Raw genomic sequence first — 25339 nt, 5'->3', positions numbered from 1 at the left:
GCGTGTCGGCGCTCTCACTCCACTTAAACGGCCAATCCATCAAGAGTTCATTTCCAGCAGCTCCCGAGCCCAGCGGGTAGAGAGGATCGCTCGATGGGGATATTAAAACACCCGCAAGTAAGAATTCAAACATCCAGACAACATGACCCTCATCAAATATTCCTTTTTCCGTGTGAAACGAAGAAAGGTCACGTCCTCCCGGTTCCCGCTGTGCGCTCCGAGAGAGAGGGGTCGCGGGTGTGTGAGGTGGTTTTCCTGCAACGATAGGTTGAAAGAGCGCAATAAAGGGGTCGAGGTCTGTGCCCACCGGGTATCTTGTCTTCGAGACCTTTCAGCAAATCTCAACTAAACTTCTGAATTGCAACTTTTTTTTTCTCTCTCTCTCTCTCTCTCTCAGCAAGCGATCCAATCCTACACAACCGAACACGTCGCCGTGTGTTTCGGACAGCACGCGGCCGTCACACGGCGCGACTGCCGGAAAACCCGCTTCTCTGCCATCCACAGCTACTTTGACTACACGACCATAATCGGCAATTGGCTGACAGGTAAGAAAAAAAATCCACCAAGTTTCTTCCCTTGAGGGAAACTGAGGCGAAAGAGAGAAAGGGGCGATAAAGAAACCTTTTGTGTCAGAGGCGCCGGCGAGTTCGTAACGTGTGCCCACCCCCACCCCCAAAAAAAAACGGCAAAAGTTATCTGTTCTTCCAAACCAAACCAATCAAGACTCCTTTTGCAAGTCAAGAGCTTGATCAGCACATGCAGTGCTTAAAGTGCGTGAAATAACAGCTAGCAAAATAAGTTTTGCTGGAGCTAATCGTGGTTACTTATACCTATCATATTTTTCGGTGGAATAGCACAGGTTGTCCAGTCATCTCGCAAAATGAGAAGTGCGCTTTTTCAAATGACTTTGCAGTTCAATGTAAGAGCCTTGGAAAATTGTATATCTATTGAAGGGCTCCTTTGCAGTTCGGGAAGGGCGTGCTGTGTAAGAGCATTGCAATCCACAATGGCAAACCAAAGTGTTAATGTATAATTCTACCGTACTAAATCTCCTATATTTCTATTGATGTCGTTGCCAAATAACTGTCTAATTCCATCTTGAATTTACTGACACATTCTTAACTCCACCAACTTCAGAGGTAGATAATTCCACATATTCATCTCTATTCTGTGTGTAAAATAATTAAACCAAAACTGTTTATTTACCCTTTTCGGAGCTTGAGTTCCTGTTCTGTTCCTTGTACATGTGCTGGCATAGTTCTGCTGGGCATGCACGTATTGTGTTAAGAACCTTTTTAGCTGTAAGGTTGAGTGGGTGTTCAAAGTAATTTCCCAAATTTCGCAAACTCTGAAATTATGTTAATAGAATAAATCTAGACCCTGATGGAATTTCTACTGATGTGTTAATATACCACCCAGACTTGAAACATACAAATGGATATGAACCCCACCCCCCGATAGGGATGTTCTCCTATGAAGCCCCCATCTCACCAGTTCTGGCTCCCCATCACCGAACGGATCGGTTTCAAGATCCTCGCGTTTGTGTTCAAATCCATTCACTCCCTGGTACCTCCCTACCTCTCTGACCTTCTCACTCCCCAATCCACCACTTGGTGCCTCCATTCGACTGGCACCAGCCTCCTGCTCCTCCCTTGCACCCTCCGCTCCACCATTGGAGGTCGAGCTTTAAGTCACTATGCCCCAAAACTGTGGAACACTCTCCCTCAATCCTGCCGCCTTGCCCCCTCTCTCCCCTTTTTCAAGTCCTCATGAAAACCTTCCTTTTCATCCCCCCCGCCCCACAGCTCGGAGTCAGACTCTGCCACTGTGAAGTGCTTTGAGATGCTACCCTGGGTGGAGGGCGCTATATAAGTCCAAATTGTTGTTGTTGTTGGATATTGTGACTGCCAATCAGATAAATGATGGCCAAGGTTACTGGTTGCATATACTCTTCTGATGATTTTCACTTTCCACAAGTAATTGGCAGACGTCATAAAGGTATCCACCTTAACTGGGTTAAAAATTCAAATGCAAGTTTGAAGAAGACAGCATTGAATGACTTGAAAATAAATTGAGCAAATTGAAATTGAGCTATAAAGTATTCTAGAACCTAGGCATGTAGAAAATATGATTCTATGAAGAAAGTGTGGAATGCTACATTTCTCTCTAGTGGGAGAAAGTGTCAGAAAGAAGGTACACAATTATTTGGAGTGAAATTTAAAGGATGAGCTATAGGTCTTTCTGGAACGGTTAGTGAGATGTATACACCTTGTATGTGTCGGTCTGGTTCAGTTGGTAGCACTCTTGCCTCAGGCTGTGGGTTCAAACCCCACATTGGTACTTTGAATTCACAGACCAGGCTGACAGTCCAATAAAGTGTTGGGCAAGTGCTACATTGTTTGAGGTAGTAATAATTCTTGCATTTAATATAGTGACATAACATCATCAGACCTTTTCACAGCTTTCACAGGATTTACTATAAAGGGTAGTGACTGTGTATATTTATTTGTAAGAGGATGCGGTAGCCAATTTTGGGTTCAGCGCAATGTTCAATGAACAACCATGATATGAATGAGCAATTTTGTCTGCGGGATTGTTTGCCAGGACACAAGGAGAAACTCCTTTCTCTATTCGAGTAGTGCTGTGGGATCCTTCATCCACCTGAATAGGAACGTGGAAATTCGATTTATCAAAAAGATTTCGCCCACAAAGTACACAGTCACTCCACTTTACAGTATATTTTGTGAAGTGCTTTGAGACGTCTGTACAACCTGATAAGGCATTACATCAAATACAAGGATTATTATTATATTATTAACATCTCATTCAAAGCACAGCACCTCCACCAATGCAGCGTTCTCCCAGCAATGCACTGGAGTATCAGCCTAGACTATGAAGTAAAAGTAACTGTTCCTGCAGAGGTTGATAGGGAAAGAAGGCACATGGCCTGCCAATGGCACCGTAATCGGCCACTCGATCCCAACCCAAAAGTCACCTTGAAGAATCCTCAACAGAAGGAGCTTCCAGGAAAATAACAGAGCATACATTGGCTGTGCCTGCCAATGGATTATGCAAGGGAGCTGTCAGACTTCATAGAGCTGGTTTTGATTCAAGTGGAATACAGTGAGGTCACTATGCCTCAAATTAACAATAGCCCACAACTTCTACTCCACAGGTTCCTTCCAAGTCCAGGGGAAACTTGGATGTCTTATAATTATTTCCACTTCTAATTCAGTAATAATCATCTGATGATGCTTCATCCAATTGATTTGGGCCATATATCTTCTTTTTGACATTCTAATTTAATTTGCTTTCTTTCATTCATAAATATGTACATTCTACATCCTCCTTTCATTCTCTAGGTGCCTCATTGTCCCAGTTTAGGTCTTTTATAATTGTTAAATAACTTTGACAGTGTTCTGTTCACTTGAGTTGGAAGGTTTTGGGTTCCAGCACCATGTTGGTCCAAAGTTTACTGGAACACTGGATAGTAATTAGAGGCCATTAATATCTCATGGTCTTAGCCTCATCTTAAAAATATGATTGTTAGAAGATTGGAAAACTTGTAGATTTAAGATTAATTTTGAAGCTCTTTTGAAAAATGAGTTCAAAACTAAGACAATTCTAAGAATTTTCTAAATGTACAATACTAAATTTTAAAATGTTATAATGGTCTTAACTCTAAGTCCATGATGTTGTTTGGCCTCAGGTGTGTGAAATTCTTATTGTCTTTGATACATCAGTCTATGCCTGATGTTTCATGCGTATCCCAGATACAATAAGAACAATTTGATTGCCAATTTGGATGTCCTAGTTGAATTCAGATAACTGAGCTTATTTAGTGAATCAAATCTGGAACCAACTGGGTTTAAATTGCTCAGTAGATAATGCTTTTACCAACTGATCAATCAAAGGAACCATGCACAAGGCAAATATTAGAGGTATCAAAGTCATTGCCTGTGAAACATACATAAAGGATAGTCTACTAATTATTTTCCCTTCTGAAAACTTTACAGACCAAAACATTGGCATTCAATTTATTGCCTGGATTTTGCGAGGAGCTGCTCAGGTGATGTTTGTCAATAATCCGTTAAGTGGAATTATTATTTTTGCTGGGCTGATTTATCAGAATCCATGGTTGGCACTGAATGGCTTGGTGGGGACAGTGACTACAACGTTAACAGCACTTATTCTAAGTCAAAATAGGTAAGTACGCTCCAGTAATCTGCATAGGATGTAGAGTTCTAAGATCTGAGGAAAAGAGTAAACTTGTTCTCATTAGTTTTCATGGTGGAGTCCCGTAGCTTAGTGGTCAGAGCATTCGCCTTTGAGTGGTGAATCAATTATCACTCCTAGAATTCATTCAGCATTCTCCTTGGCAAGTTCTATTCCATCATGGAGTATATGCGTTTCATATTTTTATTTCCTGTATGTAGTTTCTTATAATAATAATAATCCTTGCATTTTATATAGTGCTTTATCATGACATTGAGATGCCATAAACCACTGCCCAGGTGCCCACATCCCAACAACTCTGGATTTAAAAAAAAAAACTCCTACATTCTTCTTTTGCTGTTCTTGTGGCTGTCTTATAACTCTGTCCCCTAGTCACTGACTCCCTATCAATGGAAATAAATTCTCCCTGTTTACCCGTCAAAACCCCTCATAATTTTGTACACCTCTATCAGGTCTTCCCTAAACCTTCTCTACTCCAATGAAAACAGCCTCAGCTTCTCCAATCTCTCGTCATATCTGTAGTCCTTCATCCCAGAATTATTCTCGTACATCTCCTTTGAACCCTTTCCAAGGCCTTAACATCTTTCCTGAAGTGAGATGACCAAAACTGGACGCAGTTGCTAATCACTATACTCTCTAGCTTGGAATCAAATTAGGTTGTAAACTTTGATATTGTACCCCTTAGATCCAAGTCAAGGTCATTGATATATATGGAAAACAGGGAGAGACCCTGCATGTGGCGTGTAGCAGGCTGGATTTAAATAGAGATATTTGGGAGTCATCAAAGACTGTTAATGGAGATTTTTTAATTGGAAGAATAAAAGACATGTAGATTCTTTTAAGATTGTGAATAGAGTGAACTTGATGGAATTAATTATTTTTATTGTTCTATAATTCTTAATGAAGGGTCTGTAGTAGATTTGTGCATCACAAATGTATGCTGCCATAATCAGTAAATTTACCAACCATTTGAGAATGAGATGTCTTTGCATGCTAAAATCAATAAATTTTCTGATCATTGGAAAATCATCCCCACTGTTTTGTACCTGAAAAAACTCTGAAAAAATTTTGTCTCAGCATATTGGGTAATTTTGTGGAAAATTAATTAAAAGTGCAGAATGATCTTATTCAAGACTTCTCCATAACTTTTCAGTACTGCAATTATTAACGGGATTTCTGTGTTTTGAACTGGATTATACTATTTGCAAGGCCAGACTTCCTCTATAACAGCATGTTGAGCTCAAATGTGCTGACCCACTGGGATCACACCAATGTCAGGATGATGCTGTGGAGCATGAAGGGCATGTTTTCACTCTTTCCCTTTCATTCATCCTGTTGTTTTCATTCGATGAAACTACCCACTCCCCACCTGAAAGAAAAAGCAAACACAAAGTATCATTTAAGTGTCTTTGTTAAACATAGATGTCCTTGGTTGGGCTTAATTAGACAAAATCTGTGAATTGAACCCCCACCCAGATCAGGACTTGAGTTCATAGTTTAGGCTGATACTCCAGTGCAATACAAGGATAAGACTGCGTTGTGTGAGGTGCATTCCTTTATTAAATTAGATGTTAAATCAAGATCAAGTGGAGTCCTGTAGCTCAGTGGTTAGAGCACTCGCTTTGCAAGCAAGAGACCTGAGTTCAATTCCAGGCAGAGGGCGAAACGTTGGGCAAGTGTCCTTACTCCACACGCCTAATAATAATCCCTCCAAAAACAAAAAACAATAATAAATTGGTCATTTTCAATCTACGACTGTTTGTGGGACATTGCTGTGCACAATTGGCTGCTGCGTTCGCCCACAAATATACAGTCAATTCACTTTACAGTGTGTTCTGTGAAGCGCTTTGGGACGTCCTCCCGACGTGAAAAGCGCTATATCAAATGCAAGGATTATTATTATTATTATCCCAGTCTGTTTAGGAGGACATTATAATGCCATGATATTACTTCAAAAGAGAAGAGAGCAAATCTTGGTTTCCTGGACTACAATTCTTCAAATTGGTAACCCATCCAGTGAAAATAGCTGTCAAGTTTCCATCTTAAAAAGTCACAACACTTGATTGTGATGACTTGTTCAGCTTTTTGAAACATTTTGGTGTGCTATCATACCATAAACAAGCAATGTTAATAATCTACGCCCTTACTTTCTTTCAGGGCTGCAATTTCAGAAGGGCTCCATGGGTATAATGGCACCCTACTTGGTCTTTTGATTGTCGTGTTTTCTGCTAAAGGAGACTGGTATTGGTGGCTGTTGTTACCTGTGTTTATTGTGTCGATTGCAAGGTATGTTGAGCAAACTGATTTTACAATTTTGTGATTAAGAACCAAAGTAAAGGGCTGGCCCTAGTGCAGAACACACTAACATCAGGAAGAAATATGTTACGTAACACCTATGTTTCAAAATACTCTTCCTAATTATTCTTACATTTGAAGTCAAAAGAAGTTCCAACTTCTAGGACTAGTTGAGCCAAATGGCTTATTTCCATTCTGTAACCACAGTGCTAAGATTAGTACCTGACTTTCTCACCTGCCCAATCCTCTTTGCCTGGAATGTTGAAGTGAGATTACAGACTACATAGATGGATTCTGGAAAATCATAATTTATCATCTAATCTTGTAGCTATAGAACATTTTGAATGATATATTAAATATTTTGGTATGCTGTCCACTGCATATTTTGGGAATACAGTGTTACTATTTGTTTGGATCTTCTAGAAGAATGAGTCTCTTGGCAATGCATTTATTAGGCATGATCTACCTTTCATAATCCAAGTGTTGGCTCGGAAATTGTTTTTACTCTTATTAATTGTGCTTGAACTTAGAATGGAATCCAGTGTTTTTCTTGCTAATAGCATAAAAATAGCTGGTCTATAATTTGCAAGATCATGCAATTAACATTTGGTGGAACAAGATTAGAAAATATTTAATCTTCTGGTGTTGTTCCTTGCGACTTCCCTAATTTTGTATTGTATTGTTCTTGCATTTAATGAGCCACAAAAGATTTCACACAGCTTCCTGATTTCTCTTAACTTCCTTAAAATATTTTTGGATGCATTCCATCGGATCCTGTTGGTTTTCAAATATTGAATTTAAAAAAAAAACGTTTTCCATGACTAACCTTTGTGTTCCATGAATTAAGTTTCCTTACTTCTCAAACTATTGAAAAGAGAAGATCGTATCTTCACTTAATTTGAACCATAGAACCATAGAAATGTACAGTTTAGAAGAAGGATGCTTGACACATTGTGTCAGTGTATTGTCGCGCTGAAGGGATCCCTCTTTGGTTTATAATGACCATGTGCCTATAAGTTTTTCTCAGTTCCTGCAATTTTCCTTTCATTTATTGCTTCATGTCCTGGACTGCCTTGAACTTTTTTTAAAAAACTAATTTTAGCTATTTTCTGATTCTAATTGCCTTCCTTTCCTTAATGCTTTTTCAAAATAGCATTTTAACTATTTAATCTTGCCTTGCCATTTACATTTTAATTCCATGTTGCTTCTCTGGTCCATTGTCATGTAAACAGACTGCCAGCACAAACACTCAATATGTCCAAGCATCAGCACCCAAAGTCTTCATGACCTGCTTGTTGGTAGTAAAAGCTTTTGTTTTACAACCAGTCCTTTCATCTCTGTTGTTACTTAATGATTCCCCCAATCTTTACTAGACATCCTAGAGAACCTGAGATTTCTAACTTTTAAAAACATGTCAATTGAAGCTATCACATGTTTTGGAATTGAGGAATGGTAGGTAAAGGAACTTTGGGAGAACGTTCCAAAGAGCATGAGCATGGTGGTTAAAAATAGTTTTACGGCCAATAGGAGGATGGAGAGGCCTAGGAACATGCATCAATCGAAAATTGAAGAGCAGAGAGGTGGAAGTATGAGAATAGGGCTGGAAGAGATTGCAGAGCTAGGGTGAGCAAGAACCAGACAAATTTGAAGCTGAGGACAAGGATTTTGTAATTGATTTTGCTGGTTAACAGGAGGTCAATGGAACCTGGTGAGGATGTATGTGATGAACCCTGAGAGTCCAGTTTGGAAGAGGATATGGGCTGGTGTTTAGGAAGGTTGGAAGTAGGGAGGCCAGCAAGAAAAGCATTTGAGAAATCTAGTCTCAAAGGACTGAAAGTGTGGATGAGGATTTTGCCTGCACTGGCTCAGTGGCGTTGGAGGACATGTCAAAATGCTTCATTAGATTTACTGCAAAGTGTAGCGACTATGCACTTTGTAGAAAACATGGCAGCCAATTTGCTCACAGTAATGCCCCAGAAACAGCCTTAAAGTGAATGACCATTTTTTTCTGGGGTATGGTTGGCCAGAACACATGGAGAAAATCCCTTCTCTTTTCAAATAACGTCTTAGGATCTTTAACAAACAAGCAGAGCAAGCAGAGGGACATCAGTTTAATGTCTCATCTGAAGGACAGCACCTCCAACAAACATGCTCCCCCAGCAAAGCATTGGAAAATCACCCCAGACTGAACTTAAAGTCTCAACTTGGGGCTTAAAGCTACAACCTTCTGATACAGAGGCAAGAGAGCTACCAATTCAGCTCATGATTTTAAAACAGCTTACATAATGCAAACCTTCTTGCCAGTTTAAATATTGAAAGCCACATACGGAAAGTTTTTTTTTCTATGTTTTGTTGAGAGATTCTGATGCCTAAATTCAGCCTATCACTAGCTTTCAACATGTCTAAAGTGGTTCTCCTCACCAATATTTATTCTTGTGGTAATTTAAATGAATAATGAATAATTTGGATGAATAATGAAAAATACTCAGTTTATCTACGTTACAAGTCTGCTGTAAGTTTGATATTAACTCTGGTTCATTTATAATGAATTCTTCCTTCATTGGCTCTTAAAAGAGCCAGCACAGATGCGATGAGCCAAGTAATAAAGTAATCGAGTAATAAAGCTAAACTTCAGTGAATAAAACACACTGTCTATGAATCAGGCCACAGGGTTTCAGGTTCACATGCCTATGGGTACTAAGTTAGCTGAGGCACCAGTTAGAATGCTACAATCTCAATTTTCCTGAGCTAGGAAAGGGATTCCAGCTGGAAATCACGTGCATGGATGTCAGGTGAGAACTCGAAGAGAATGTGTCCCATTGTCAAGCCAACACTTGCTGTCAAGGGATGCATATTAAGAATGCCCATCAGAGCAAGGTACTTGCACCTGTGGAACACTAAGCCCAAACTATTCCACACCATTAAGAAATGAGGAAGGTAGTAAGATTAACAAAAATCAAAGCGTTCTACTCTGTTAACAGAGAACAAAAGTGATAATTCCATTAAATCCACAATGAAAACAATTTGTTTTACAGTACTATCCTTTCAAGTGCATATGCCTCCATGATGGAAGGAATGGATCTGCCAATTTTCACATTGCCTTTCAATACTCTACTGACTTTGTATCTGGCAGCAACAGGACACTCCAATCCACGTTTTCCTCAGGTTCTCATTCAGCCCTTGACTGTAGCACAAAACATCTCATGGTCAGATCTCAATGTTACACTGGTAAGGAAAATTATATCACACAATTTTTTACGTTGGGCATTCTTTAAGTAGTTTCAAATCAAATACTTAAGATGTTATAGGACCATTGAATCATGATAGTAAAATAAAGTTGTATGTAAATCTAAAATTTGAAATAATTTCACTTTAATTCTGTATTGGTCTTAATTTATTTTTTTCACTCAGTTTTTTCCTCCTTTGCCTCTCCTGAAGATGATAGAGTACAGTTCCATCGAGCCCAGAAGGTCTCAAGTTAGTCACTCAAATGACAAAGTCATGTATAAGCTTAAATAGTGAGCCCTGGCAAACTGTTATATTCTGGAGGGCATCACAATAAAGCCCAATACATTTTGTACTTGTTCCAGGAGTGCTGAGGGATTGAAGAACTGTTGTAAGGCATAACATGATAATGCTCATAATGATTTGCTCATAATGCAGGCGCCTTGTGGTGCCCCTTGTTTGTTTTCAATGAGTTGACCGGCCATTTTCCCATGCACTAAAATAACTGGTCATGTTTTGCTTCATGAGGTCACTGCCAACATTATTTATTGCAAACTATGCACAGGAAGCTTCAACAGCAGGCAGGGAATGACGATTTTGACGTTTTGTAACACAGAAATCTTCATATGCAGTGCAAAAGTAGGAATGTGCAGATTGCAGGAATATTATCTTCCAGCTACATTTCTTCACAAACATGCTTGCATCAATACAAACTTGCATCAGGTTATGCATATGCATCACAGTGAATGACTTTGGAATGTTTTTGTTGAATTGTTGATATAAATCACTGGTGAGACCATACTTAGAGTACAAATATCTCCCACAAATATACAGTCAATTCACTTTACAATCTATTCTGTGAAGTGCTTTTTCACGTCTAGAAGACATGAAAAAGCGCTGTATGAAGAATTATTTTATTATAATAATAATTGCACACAGCAATGTCCCACAAACAGTCGTAGACTGAAAATGATCAATTTATATTGTTTTTGGAGGGGTTATTAGAGTATTATGTACACATCTGGTTGCCACAGTACCAAAAGGATATTGGAGAAATCAAGGAGGGCAACCAAAATGATTGAGGGAATGGAAGGACTGGACTATGAGGAATGACTAAATAAATTGTGCATGTTCACGCTGTGGAGTCCTGCAGCTCAGTGGTTAGAGCACTCGCTTTGCAAGTGAGAGACCTGAGTTCAATTCCAGGCAGAAGGCGAAACCTTGGGCAAGTTTCCTTACTCCACACAGAGCCTAATAATAATCCCTCCAAAACCAAAAACAATAATAAAATTGGTCATCTCCAATCTACGACTGTTTGTGGGACATTGCTGTGCGCAATTGGCTGCCGCGTTCGCCCACTAATATACAGTCAATTCACTTTACAGTGTGTTCTGTGAAGCACTTTGGGACGTCCTCCCGACGTGAAAAGCGCTATATCAAATGCAAGGATTATTATTATAGGTAATTTGGGACATATGCAACCGCCAGGAAGGTGGAAGGCGAACTAGATGGAACTTGGTCTTCTTTCGTCTAGCATTTCTTATGTTCTTATGAATTAATTTTCAAGCAGAGTGTGACTCGAACTTCAGGATGCATGCGCTAAGAACACAACTTACACGTCCAAAACATTCCAAAATGATATCATGCAGGTTGTTGGTGAATACATACAAGAAAAAATTGCATCGAATATAAGTGATTTATCAATCTGTACAGAAAATGAAAAGGAAGCTATCACAACAGTGCTCGTTAGCAGTGAGTGAGGCAAAAAAGATGCTGGGTCGTATTAAAAGGGCATTATTGAGCTGTAATAGTGGGGTAATCCTGCCACTTTATAAATCATTAGTGCGACTGCACTTGGAATTCTGTGTGCAGTTCTGGTCATCACAGTATAAAATAATAATAATAATCCTTGCATTTGATATAGCACTTTTCACATCTTCTAGACGTCTCAAAGCGTTTCACAGAATACACTGCAAAGTGAATCGACTGCGTACCTGTGGGCAAAATGCGGCAGCCAACCGCGCACAGCCGTGTCCCACAAACAGTCACAGACTGAAGTGACCACTTTATCATTGTTTTTTTTCTTGAGGGTTTATTATCAGGCGTATGGAGTAAGGAAACTTGCCCACGGTTTCGCCCTGGCAAAACAGTCTTGTGTTAAAAAATAAACTTCAGCAGTTTGTGCGAATTACTGTAAGTGGAGGTTTCAAATTTAATAAAATAAAAAGGATATTGCAGCAATTGAGAGGATCCAGAGGTGGACAACTAAAAGGATTGAGGGATGGTGGGATTGGACTATGAGGAGTGATTAGTTAAACTCGGCAAACTTTTATTATGGAATTATTGCTGATGACATTATTGACACCTTATTGAATCAATAAATAGTCTCTTTGTATTGGTGATATCTAAGATAGGACAAAGAAGATGTTTTTGCTTTCAGCATTTTAGAGCGCACAAAGGTGGAAACTATCACCAAAGCTGTTCTAGATGTAGAATATTACAGCACAGAAGGAGTCCATTCGGTCCATCGTACCTGTGCCAGGTCTTTGGAAGAGCTACCTAATCAGTCCCACTCCCCCACTCTTTCCCCATATCCTTGCAATTTTTTCCTTTTCAAGTACCTATCCAATTCCCTTTTGAAAGTTGTGATTTAATTTGTTTCCAACACCCTTTCAGGCAGTGCATTCCAGATGGTAACAACTCTGTGTTTAATACAATTTTTTTTAAAAAAATTCTCATCTCCCCTCTGGTTCTTTTCCCAATTATCTTAAATCTATGTCCCATGGTTACCGACCCACCTGCCAATGGAAACAGTTTCTCCCTATCTACTCTATCCAAACACCTCATAATTTTGAACACCTCTATTAAATCTCCCCTTAACTTTCTCTGCTCTTAAGAAGAACAATCCCAGCTTCTCTAGTATCTCCATATAGCTAAAGTCCCCCATCCTTGGTACCTTTCTAGTAATTCTTCTCTACAACTTCCTGAAGTGTGGTGCCCAGAATTAGACACAATCAGTTAAGCTGAGGCTTAACCAGTGACTCATTAACATTTAGCAGGACTTCCTTGCTTTTGTACTCTATGCTTCCATTTATAAAGCCAAGGATCGCATATGCTTTTTTAACAGTTCTATCAATCTATCCTGCCAAAGCTTGTGTACGTGAACCCCCAGGTCTCTGCTCCTGAACCCCGCCCCCCACTCCATCACCCACTGCCTCCACTCAGCTGGCTCCAGCCTCCTATTTATCCCTCTTGTCCTCCGTTCGACAATCAGTGGCTGTGCCCTCAGCCACTATGCCCCCAAACTCTGGAACTCTTTCCTTCAATCCCTCCTCCTTGCTCCCTCCCTCCCCACCTTCAAATCCCGCCTCAACATCTTCCTTTTTGATCATGCTTCAGGTCACTCCCCGCTCCCTCCCGCTGGCTCTTTATCAGACTCCACCACTGTGAAGCGCTCTGAGACGCTACCCTACGTGTAGGGCGCTATATAAATGCAAGTTGTTATATATTGCCTCTCCTCATTCTTCCTCCCAAAATGCATCACTTCACGCTTCTCAGCAATAAACTTTAATGTGGTTAAGAAATCAGGTTCAGATGCAAATAAGATACCGGGCCTGTCATATGACACAATAGCTTCAATGTCCTCAAGCCTAAGTGGGACTTGGCCCCAATGTCATTTATTCCTCTTGCAACTCACACAAGCTCAACCTGGCGATACAGTCTGCATGCAAGGGAGAACACATCCAGCAAGCAATCACTGTCAGAAATCAAGTTATTTTTCAACCATTCACCCAATTGAGAGGTTTTTTCGAGAAAGTCATTGAAAAGCAGTGTTCCAATCAAGGTTCTGATTTAAAAATAACTTAAGTTAATTGATTTTTGTAAATCGAGATTGACAGAAAGGGAAGAATCTTTAACATCCACCTGAACAGGCAGATGGTACCTTGGTTTAATGTCTCATTTGAAGAACTGCACCTCCCACAATGCCACACCCCGCCACGACTACATTAGCGTATCAGCTTAGACAATGTGATTTGAAGTCCCGATGTGGGGCTTGAACCCATAACCTGCTACCACAATAAAAGGCTGACACACAAATCAACCATACTTCAAATCAACAAGCAGACAGCACGGAAGAATACTACAAATGTGCTATTGTAATCCCATTTGTAGATTATGTGCTGCCAGAGCTAAGCATCCAAAGACGAAAGCCTTTCAGCTCATCATATCTGTGCTCGCTCTATTAAAGAACAATCTCTTTTAAAGAGGAGTTACAGTTATGAAGAGAGACCTGAGAAGTTAAGGTTTTTTCTTAGGGTTGAAAGATTAAGTAGTGAGTTGCTAGTGGTCTTCAGGATTATGGTAGAATAAATAGTAAAATAAATAGATTATTGTCACTAGTCGGCATGTCACTAACAAGAGAGTGCAAATTTAAGATAATCACAAAAATAATTAAAGGGCAGTTTAGAAAAAAAATTACAAGATTGACCAGGATGTGTAATTCTCTGTTACAAACTGTTGTTAAAGCAGAGTCCAGTCCGCAAACCTTTTAAAAAGCAATTAGATATATGTTGAAAAAGCAGAATATTAGACGCTATGGGAAGCAGAAAATTGATAATAGATTACGTGGTTCATGTGAAGAAAACATCAGACTGTTGATGGGTAAATAGCCTGTTTCTGTTCTTTAACATCTTGCGATTCTGTGAGGTGGACACCCTGCATCTCACAGGAAGCATTGGCAAATAGTTGCAATCATATCACCTGCAGTCTTCTCAGCCTTAGTCACTGCTTGAGATTGAGAAATGTTGGAGAGGATTTTACACCCTCAAATATTAATGATATTTTAAACAAATTGCTTTGCTTTGTTTTTAAGTAGAGGTTGTAGATATATGTTTTCCATTTATCTTAGATATATAAAAGTAGCAATGTAAGTAAAATCTTCTAATTCATAATTTTGTTGGAAATTTGTACCTTTTTTTTGCATTTCTATTTTTGTGTCATCAAAATTACATTTCAAGAAAAAGTTCAAGAAAGTTGAGAGAGAAACTAAAAAATCAAAAAAGACATTAGAAACTTTTAGTTCTAGCAGTTATGATACTCTGAAGTGCATCTTTAAATCTTATGTTTGTATTACGTGTTTTCAGATTCTTTTTGGTCAACTGGATGTCTAACACATGCAGAAAGACCTTTACACTTTTACATTTCCAAAAATCAAATGATATCTTATTTTTATTCAGCTTCTCAGAGCTATTCCAGTGGGTGTTGGACAGGTGTACGGGTGTGACAATCCCTGGACTGGTGGCATTATAATTTCTGCTTTAGCTATCTCATCTCCATTCCTCTGCCTACACGCTGTAATCGGATCCTGTGTGGGTATACTGGCAGGTAAGATTACAACCTTGCCCACTTTCTTGAAATGTTATTGCAGATATGAAGTACCGTATATGGAAAAGCCTTTATAATGGAGAAGTGTTGATTTATATTTCTGGGAATTGTCTTGGTCAATCTAACACAGCTGTCAATATCCCAATAAATACAATCTTGTACTTGACAGTATCTGCTGAAAGGTTATAATAGAGCTTGGACAGTGTTAGGATGACTATCAGATGACTGACTAATTCTTAAATATAATCCTTACTGTCCAGAGATTTCTAAATTTTTTCTTTGATGGAATTACCACAGGATCATTTTTTTTAAATAGTCAAAGATTCAACAGCAATTTAGATTTGCCCTCGCAGTTACGCCACAGCATCTTAGTGTGAAAAGTCATCTATTTTAAACTATACAAAGTTATAGAGGAATATTGGATTCTGACACTAATTTACGTTGCAGTACATTATCTTTAAGTTTCACATGCCTGATGTAAGAACGCATTATATGCTTAGTGAAGAATATTAATCAATATAATGGTTTGCAGGAAAGGTTTTTTTATAAGTGGACATTTTATTTAACAAGCATTTTTTTGAAATGAAAGAACTTCGGCAGGCAATAGTAGCAAAGTCTCAAACTCTGAACAGTTAGTGGTTCTTAGCATTCTTGCTTTCCTTCCTTTTTCCTAGGTCTCTGAAAGCCCTCTTTCTTTAGGTCTGTGAACAGACAGTTCTGTCGTCAGGGCAATATATCTCTGTCAATTTTAAAACCTACAAATGAAAGGAGCACTGTTTTCACGAAACAACAAATCTTATTTTCATTTGTCTACAAAGACAAAGTTGGGCAGTAAATCACAGGAAAGTGCAACATTCTTGCATGTAATATCAGAGTAACAAAAATGCTAAAAGTTTTTTTTCCCTTCTTAAAACCAATGTATTTGTTTCATGAGATAGTGTCGCTTTTAGATGTTATTTGCCTTTCTTCACTTCTCAATCACAAACTTTTACAGTATTTCCTGCTATTCATTTTTTTCTGTAAAGCAGCAATCTTGAATGGAATAAATTTCCCTAGTCGGTGACTAATTTGTTAATGTTCTGTTTATTTCTGTTCCCAGTGATCCCCCATTCCCTGAACGCTCTTGTTCTTTGTTTTTCACTCTTTTATCTATCAGCCGCTCATTGAATTTCACTTACCCTTTCAAAGCTTCCATTTCCTTTAAATTTTTCTCTATTTCTTCAAATCCTGCAATTAAACCATTGCTCTGGTACTCTTTTCTCTCTGTGTTTCCCATTTTGGATTTCCACAGTTTCTCCAGATTCTATAATCCTCTTATTTATTATATTCACTGTAGCTCTTCAACATATCCTTCTCACAAATGAAAGATCTCCCTTACTTTTATCTTGCCGATTCTATCTGAGTTTTATTTTCCACATTTTATGTCCCAGCTGTCTTCAGTTTCTGGTTGCATAGGCTTCCATTAGATGTTGTACAGTTTCTGTCACTCTGACCCCATCCAACTTTTTAAGGAAATACTGTATGTTAAGTTTCACAGATAGGGTAAGTCATACTTCCTGTAATTCACGTTCATGTCAAAGACTGTCAGTACAACACAACAGCATTTCTGCATTCCTTATTGACTACATTATTAATTCTAAACACACTTCAAATCCAATGCTGCCTTTTTTGTGATTCACCTTCTAAGAACGATTCTTGTGGGATAAAACCAGTTTAATGTGTCCAACAGTCTTTGAGCCAGAAGCAATTTCCTGGTTGTGTCAGTTATCAAATATCATACAGTTAACTGTCAGATTAGCGTTTCCCATTTGGGGACTGTTTTAACCAGTCTGTAGCTGAAATCTTTTTAGATTTGTAATCAAACAAAAGAAAAATTAAGAAGGTCTGGTGGTAGTGACACCAACAATGAAGAGATGTACCCATTTGGACTAATCACATGGCACACTTTACTAAGTGAAACAACAACCAGATTATGCATAATACCATTATACCATTATGTTCATACAAATGAATCCTCTTCATGTGATTCCTTGTTGATATTAAGTATGATTTGTATTATATACAAATCATGAATTTTCTAAGTTGATATTACTGTGACATTTATGAACCCCAAAATTCTAGAGTACCCAATTTTTGATTACCAATTGACTTGGCTCTCAAATACTGATTTTTTCTTACTATGAATGATTTTTCAAGAGAAACAATCAGTATGCTGAAGTTTGAATCATATTTTGAGCAGATGATATTTATGGAAATGTGCACCATAAAACTTGCTGCTCTGATATACTATTACTCCATACATTTACTTATCTACAGTGTCCACTTTTTAGTGCATTATTTTAAACCTTACTGAAGCAATATCATTTTGCAAATGCAATAATTTGTACTTTTCCCAACATTGTGATAAATTTAAGCAGGATTATATTTGACCACACGATCAGAATGCAAAAGGAATTGACATTCCTTTGCTCTGAGTTCCTACTAATTACAGAACCACAAGTTAAGGATAAAGACAAATCATGAATTTTCTAAGTTGACATTGTTGCAACATTTATGAAATTAATTTTTTTCATAAATTTTAATTTAATTGAATAATAAAAAAATAAATAATAAAATATATAATAAATTGAATTGAATATGATGTCTTAGAATTTTTTTAATTGAATGTAATGTCTTAGAAAAAAAAATTGAAAGCAGATTCCACTTTTAACCCAGAATGTTCTGGCAAGCAAGTAACTTTATGATAGTATTTAAAATGGGAGTTTTAGGACATTTTAACTCATTTTTTAAAAGACTAATTTTCAATAACAGCCTAGAAATGACTCTCCTAATTGTGTGCCCAATCTCCTATTTTTGCATATATGTATCAAAATATGTTGACATATTTTAAAGTGTTTCTGTTTCATCCCCGATCTGAATTAGTCTGAATTCTGAATATTTTCACGGTTTACCTCTTCTGGGAAAATTTCGGAACCTGAGTGGTGCAAGATCCCTTTCAGACCCTTACACGCTTCCCTGAATTTAACTAAACTCCTATCTTTTATAAACAAACTGCAAAATACTGCAGATGCTGGAAATCTGCAACAAAAACAGAAGTCGCTGGGAACACTCAGCAAGTCAGGCAGCATCTATGGAGAAGGGAAAGTGTGTCAAGGTTTCGGGTCCACGACCCTTCATCAGAACTGGGGCATGTTGGGAGGGAGAGGCTTTTAAGGACTAACGGAGAGTGGGGAGGCAGGGCAAGGAAGACAGTTTTTTTGTTTCCTATCTTTTATACCCCAATTTAGTCCATGTGACGCTTACAACCAAAAACAGAATTTAAAGGTTGGTTTATCCAATCGTATTCAAAGTTAGATTAGCTAATCATATTCCCAAACTGGTTCATCCGATCATCTTTTAACACACAGGAGACACGCCTAGGTTATCATGTTTTAACCTTAGAAGAATGTGGGAGGTTTTTCGAGGGCCAAGTAACGAGTGTGAAACGTTCAGCTTGACACTTATCTTCTTGACACCTTTTATCTTGTAGAATTATAGATATTGAGACACCAGCCTGTTTCACACCTATTGAACACATTCCCCATTTGCCCAATACTGGTGTATTGATAGCTACAACTACTACAACTTGCATTTTTGTAGAGCCCTCACACAGGGTAGCTTCACAGAGTGCACAACTCCAAGCCAGGGGTAGTGGGAGGTGACCATAGGCACAGTCGAATAGTCTTCAGGCGCAACCTGAAAATGGGGAAGGAAGGGGCAAGGCCCAAGAGTTGAGGATAAGACTCAAGAGTTGATAAAACCCAAAAATAACAAGCTCCAAGAAGAGTATCTATCTCTTAATTGACAGCATTTGAAATCCTTCATTGCGAACCCTGATTCACCTCATGATCAGCAGTGTTTCTTCATTTTAATTCTTCCTTACAGTCTTTAATTTTAATTTAACCTTTTCTTACAAATACCTGTATCAGTCAGAAGTTCCCAACATTCCCAATACTTACCTCTACCCGATATCTCCCTAAGTGCCCCTAACTTCTCTCGTTCTTTATCCTTTATCCCTACTTTTGCTCCCTGGCTAAGCAAATACTACATTAATTCATATTTTATAATACCTCTCCTTTTTCCCCCTTTTTTGCACTATTTCCCATTTTACACTACCTCACAGTTCCCAGTGCCAGTAAGCCGGCGTTTACTGTATTCTAATTTATAAAAAAAATCAAAATTATAGTTGTCCCGGTGCCAACATCTGATGGAAGACCATTAAACAATTTGTTCCCAGATGGAAGCGATTTACTACTACTTGTTTTTTGTGCAAAATAATTATAGTAGTCGCTATTCCAATTTAATTCATTATCCTTTATTTAATGAGCCTAGATCTACTGAATTGCATGGATTAGTATCAAAAGCTTTTCTAAAATCCAGGTATATAAAATTCACCATCTTGCAACTATCCACTTGCAAATGAAACTTGAATTTTATAATGCCAATATTGTCTAAACGTCTCAAAAGTACTTAAATAATTATTTTCACGACTGATGCTATTTTTATAGTGAGAAATTGGCAAAGTGTTGAATTCGGTCTAACTTTAAAGTTGTTTTTCTATAATTCTTTAAAGAAATGGCATAAAAATGGCTTCAAAATTAAGACTGTATAAAAATTTGCCAATTTCTGGATGCTTTGGAATGCTGAGTAAATATAGATCTATGTCGAATTTCCACCCAAGTAGGTGTGCAAGGTCATAGGAACACAGGGACAGGAGTAGGCCTTCAGCCCATCGGGCCTGTTCCGCCATCTAATTAGATCATGGCTGATCTAATACATTTGTAAACATATGTCCTTCTACTTCCAATGGCTGTTTCTAATTAACCGAAATGAAAATAGTTTCATGCAAGACAAACAAAAATTAAGATATTTTATTTTTTACTTGTCTTTCAGGATTATCACTGGCTTCACCATTCAATAACATCTATGATGGATTATGGAGCTATAATGCTGTTCTGGCCTGTAGTGCAATTGGAGGACTGTTTTATGCCCTCACATGGCAGACACATATCCTGGCAATAGTGTGTGGTATGTAGTTATTTTTTAAATTTGTTTTCTTCTTTACCAATATTTCTCCTGCCCAATCTCTAGAACAACAAAATTACATTTGTATAGTGCCTTTCATGTTGGCAGAACATCCCAAGGCGATGGACAATAAGTGTTTCAGACCCAAGCTGGGGGTCGGGATCGGGGATAGTGGAGGGCAGGGGGGGGAAGGAGGATGATCAAAGGCATGGTCAAAGAAGTGGGCCTTGAAGGAGGCAAGGGAGGGAGCAAGGCATTGGGACTGCGGGATGTAGTTCCAGAGGATAGGGGCAGAGTGGCTGAAAGCCCGCCCGCCAATGGTGGAACGGGTGAGGTGGAGGACATGAAACAGGCCGGAGCCTGCTGAGCGCAGGGAGCGGGCAGGTTGGTAGGGGGTTAGGAGGATGCAGAGGTAGGAGGGAGCAAGGCCGTGGAGGGCTTTGAAAGTGAGGACCAGGATCTTGAACTGTATCCTCTATGATGGGAAGCCAGTGGAGTTGGGCGAGGATGGGGGTGATAGTGTCACAAGCCTGATGCAGGAGAGGTCACAGGTTGCAGAGTTCTGGGTGATCTGCAACCTATGGAGGGAGGAGTTGGGGAGGCCGACAAGCAGGGAGTTTGCTTAGTCGAGTCTGGATGTTATGAATGCATGAATGAGGTTCTTGGTGGCCTGCAGTGTGAAACAGTGGTGGAGCCGGTTGATATTGTGGAGGTGGGGGAGGACAGAGTGGGTCATAGCACAAATGTGGGCTAGAAAGGATAGTTGAAGGTCAAACAAGATGCCAAGATTCTGGATTGGCTCAGTGAGGTGGAGTGTGCAACCTTGGATGGTGATGCTGTCAGTGCCTGAGGTGTGGAGGCGCTGGCAGGAGCCAATCAGGAGAGCCTCGGTCTTGTTGACATTCAACTGTAGAAGTTAGCTCTCATCCAGGACTTGATGTCTAACATACATTCTGTCATGACAGCAGTGGTCTTGGAGTCAAGGGTGGAGGCAGAGAGGTGTAGTTGGGTGTCATCCGCATACATGTGGAAGTTAACCCCATGTCTATGGATGATGTCATCAAGAGTGAGTATATAGATATTGAAGAGGAGGGGACCAAGGACAGAGCCCTGAGGAACACCGCACGAGACGGTGCAGGGTCTAGAGGAGAAGCCTTTTGTAGAGATGAAGTGGACAGTGTGAAAGGTAGGATCTGAACCATTCAAGGACAGAATCATGGAGGTTGAGGTGAAAGGAGAGAGTGGTCAATGGTCAATGGTATTGAAGGCAGCAGAAAGGTCAAGGAGGATGAGGAGTCAGAGGGAGCCCTGGTCGCAGATGGACAAAATGTCATTTGTCACTTTGACCAAAGCTGTTTCTGTAGCACGGAAACCCGTTTGGAGGGGTTCATGAAGGGAGTGGCAGGAGAGGAAGGAGCGAAGCTGGGAAGCAACAATTTGTTCCAGGACCTTGAAAAGGAAAGGGAGGTTGGAGATGGGGCGGTAATTTGAGAGCAGGGATGCATCCAGGGTGGGTTTTTTAAAGGATAGGAGTGATGACAGATGTTTTTAAAGGTGTGGGAATGGTGCCAGTAGACAGAGAGAGGTTTATGATGTCTGTGAGTAGAGGGGCAAGGAAATGGAGCTGGGAGGTAAGGAGAAGGGTAGGGATTGGGTCGAGGGAGCAGCTGGTCGGTTTCATGTGAATTATAATGGTGGTGAGAGAAGAGGGGGAGACAGGTTCGAAAGTGTGGAGAGAGGGGTAGACGCCAGTTTGGGAGGGGGTGATGGGGAGGGGGTGGTAGATGGAAGGGCAGAGACAGCTGAGTGGATCCCCTCGACTTTGGTTTCGAGGAAGTCCAGCATCAACTCGCAGTTAGAGGAGAGGATGGATGAGGCATGAGAGTGTGGGCAGATGAATTGGTTGGTGATGGATAAGAGGACTCTGCGATCGTCCTTGGCCTCCAAGATTGTCTTGGAGTAGAAGGATGATTTAGCAGAGGCGAGGGCAGAAGCGGTAAGTTTTGATAAGGTCCAGCCAGATCTGCTGATGGACCGTTAAATTAGATTTGAGTCAGGTGCATTCAGCAGTATACACCTGTGCCTTGAGGGAGCGGAGGTGGCTGGTGTACCAGGGTGACTTCCGTGAGCAGAAGACGGTTTGGGAAGTGAGGGTAGCAAGGGCATGGTGGAGAGGGAGTTGTGGAGGAGAGTGACCGAGGAGAATAAGTCATTGCAGGAGTGGAGGGAGCCTAGAGGGGGAGGAGTTCAGATGACTCCAAGGCAGTAGAGTGGGGGGGGGGGGGGGTTTATTCCAGGTAAGATATTGTATTAAATTTTACAGTTTATTAAAGTGTAATATCATGGGTGATAGTCAGGTCTAGACAAGACAGAAAAATGGTATTATGTGGGGTCCACAGGGAGAGTTTTTGTAGAAATGTTCATAACATGAATGGTCATTTTTGGTGCATTTAAGAAATTAATTCAAGCAACAATTACTATTTTCTCCCTTTTGTTTACTCTCTAAAATAACATGATTCACCATTTATTTGCACAAAATCTCAAATTTTGCCCACTTGGTGCACTGATTCTTCAATTGCAGTTTAATTTTTAAATTGTTCATAATGAAAATTATCCTTCTGACATCAGTCTTATTTTTCCACTTTTCTCCAAATTGCCTTCACATTTCATGTGCTTTCATCCATTTTCAATGGTGGTTTATTTAATTAGTTTTACCCATTTATTTATTATTTACAGAAAAAAATCCATATTTGATTAACCCTTTACCTGAAAAGATTTCTGATACAAAATTGCTGTCTTTCTCTTGCTACAAAAACACAATTTTCACAAAAAATACTTTAATTTCTGAAATTGCAAACTACAGGAGACCCCATTATAATGCAGCTCATCATAACGCTGGTTCGTTTATAATTTATGTGGATTGTAAACCTCAATATTTTCTTAAAATTTCAAAATCCAACATTGCGCCATCCAAATCCATTGTTTTGTTGGTGCAATGTGCGACAATGGTATTTGAAGTACAGTGATGTGTTTTGAAGCGAAACAGTGTGATTTGATACAAGCCAATGAAGTAGTGGGCAACGTGATAGAGCCCAGCTGGCTTCCAACGTACATGCACATTGGTGTGTTACCAATTACATCATCATGCAGTGACGCTGAACAATGCTGGTGGACGGCAGAGTTGATCTCAACTTACCATTGCTGCTGAAGATCAGCTGTATGAAATCTGTTTCCACTCTGCATGATCTGATGCACAAATATTGTACTCCACTTTCCAGGCAGCATTAAATGATAGAAAGTGTGTCAGAGTGTGGAGAGATGCTTATGGAATGTAGTTAGGAAGCATGGACAAGTTTTCTGAGAGAATGTACCATCAGGTGTTATGATTGTATTTTGTATGAAAATTATGTAGCTTAAAGTACCACAAAAAACACAAGCTTAATGATAGCTTTTTCTAGAGAATTATTGACACGGACAAGAGAAAAGTCGCTTTTGTTTTGAATATTATCACATGATCTTAAAAATGCCTTACAAACTTTGGTCTCTTTCACTTCTAATTCTGAGGTCAGATTTCTTGTCTCTCTCTAGCTATATCTGGTGATGCGCATTGTTACCAATTTCACCACTATCACTGCAGAAACATGAACATAAATAGGTAGTTTAACATCATATCCAAAGGAAGTACTTCTGACAACAAAGCATTCTCCAAGCACTACAGTGGAGGATTGGCCTAGACTTTGAGTCTGTGTAAACATCTTTCAACCACAACCTTCTGGTCCCAGAAAGAAGAGTGCTTAGCTCAGTTGGTAACACTCCGTAGCAGAACAAGAACGTGGAAATTTTAATAACAGAGAAACATTTTTATTAATCTGAATATCACATTTCTACTGTAATACTATATCACTCGAGCACTTGTTTCCCAGAAATGTATCTAGTTGTCTCTTACAACCTTTACTCCACTGAGCTATTCTGGGAACTCATTCCATGTGTCTGTATCATTTGTATGAACTAGTTTTGCCTGAATTATCTATTTATTCTCATTCTGTAAATTATGGTTCCTTAACTTTTGATCTAAATTGGATTTATTCAACAAAATAATCAGATTTTAATAAGAATTAATATGTTTACCAAATATGTTATTTGTTTTTCCAATAGCAATCATATCTGCTTACATTGGGAAAGCAATGGTGAACTTGCTGTCTGTGGTAAGTTAATACTGCCAATTGCCAAGATCTAGAATGTATTTGCATTGAAAATGAAAGCAGCAGTGTTCCATATAAAGTAAATCTGAATTTAAGTATCTTTTATTCCATCTTTAATTACAAAAAAGGAATTCAATTTTAAATCAATATAAGTTTATTTTGCGAATATTTTCCATCTCAAAGTTAATCAAATTTTCTGGTGAGTGTCTTAAATGTCTTAAGTTTTTTTTACGAAGCCTCTTATGCAACACCTTCTCTGTTTAACTGTTTCATGAGACCATGTGATTTCCTTTCCAGGCTGGATTACCTGCAGGGACTTGGCCGTTTTGCTTAACCACGTATGCATTTCTGCTGATGAAAACAAACAACAAAGCCATTTATAAAATGCCATTAAGTAAAGTGACATACCCAGAGGCGAACAGAAAAGTGTACAATGAAGCAAAATGAACTATATAAATGAAAAGAACCAATTAAAAATCTTAATGAAAAGTTACTGTTTTAAACTTACACAGAAAGAAATGTGTGTGCAAACATAAATATGGTAATTAGTTAACATGTCAACTACTAGGTATGATGTGCTAACACCATGTTTTAATGCAATATTGTGACACATATAAGGTCTTGTTAATTTACAGTTTAACTTATAGTTTTCTAGATGGTAACAACTTAAACACTACTCTATTCTAATATAATGCTATTGATAAAAATAGAATTAGATCAGTTAATTAATTTTCAGTTATAGGCCATCAGTTGTTCAGATTGAAAACGTGAAAGGCACTATGTATGGTCAATGCAAAGTTGCTCTTATTGTGGTAAAAACAATATTCTGTGCCTTAACTAATTGACTGATGAAAGTGTACCAAAATCTGTTTGATTTCATTGTGTATTTAAAACAATCTTCTGACAACATAGGTATTAATAATGCAGGATGC

At 38.9% G+C, this 25339-nt stretch overlaps 1 protein-coding gene across 1 annotated transcript; it reads left to right on the top strand.

Annotated features, from left to right (window-relative positions):
- On the top strand, nucleotides 1-25339 carry LOC103176869 (urea transporter 2-like). The gene is given in 9 exon segments (NM_001292695.1): nucleotides 1-117; nucleotides 398-545; nucleotides 4017-4206; nucleotides 6394-6522; nucleotides 9567-9759; nucleotides 14994-15141; nucleotides 20074-20208; nucleotides 24361-24410; nucleotides 24705-25339. Coding segments are annotated over 9 exon segments (1167 nt in total). The 5' UTR covers nucleotides 1-93; the 3' UTR covers nucleotides 24855-25339.

Source organism: Callorhinchus milii, unplaced genomic scaffold (assembly GCF_018977255.1).
Source record: "Callorhinchus milii isolate IMCB2004 unplaced genomic scaffold, IMCB_Cmil_1.0 Scaffold1, whole genome shotgun sequence".
Taxonomy (NCBI): domain Eukaryota; kingdom Metazoa; phylum Chordata; class Chondrichthyes; order Chimaeriformes; family Callorhinchidae; genus Callorhinchus; species Callorhinchus milii.
Note: the sequence above shows the minus strand (reverse complement) of the source record. Positions and strands in the feature narration are given on the sequence as shown.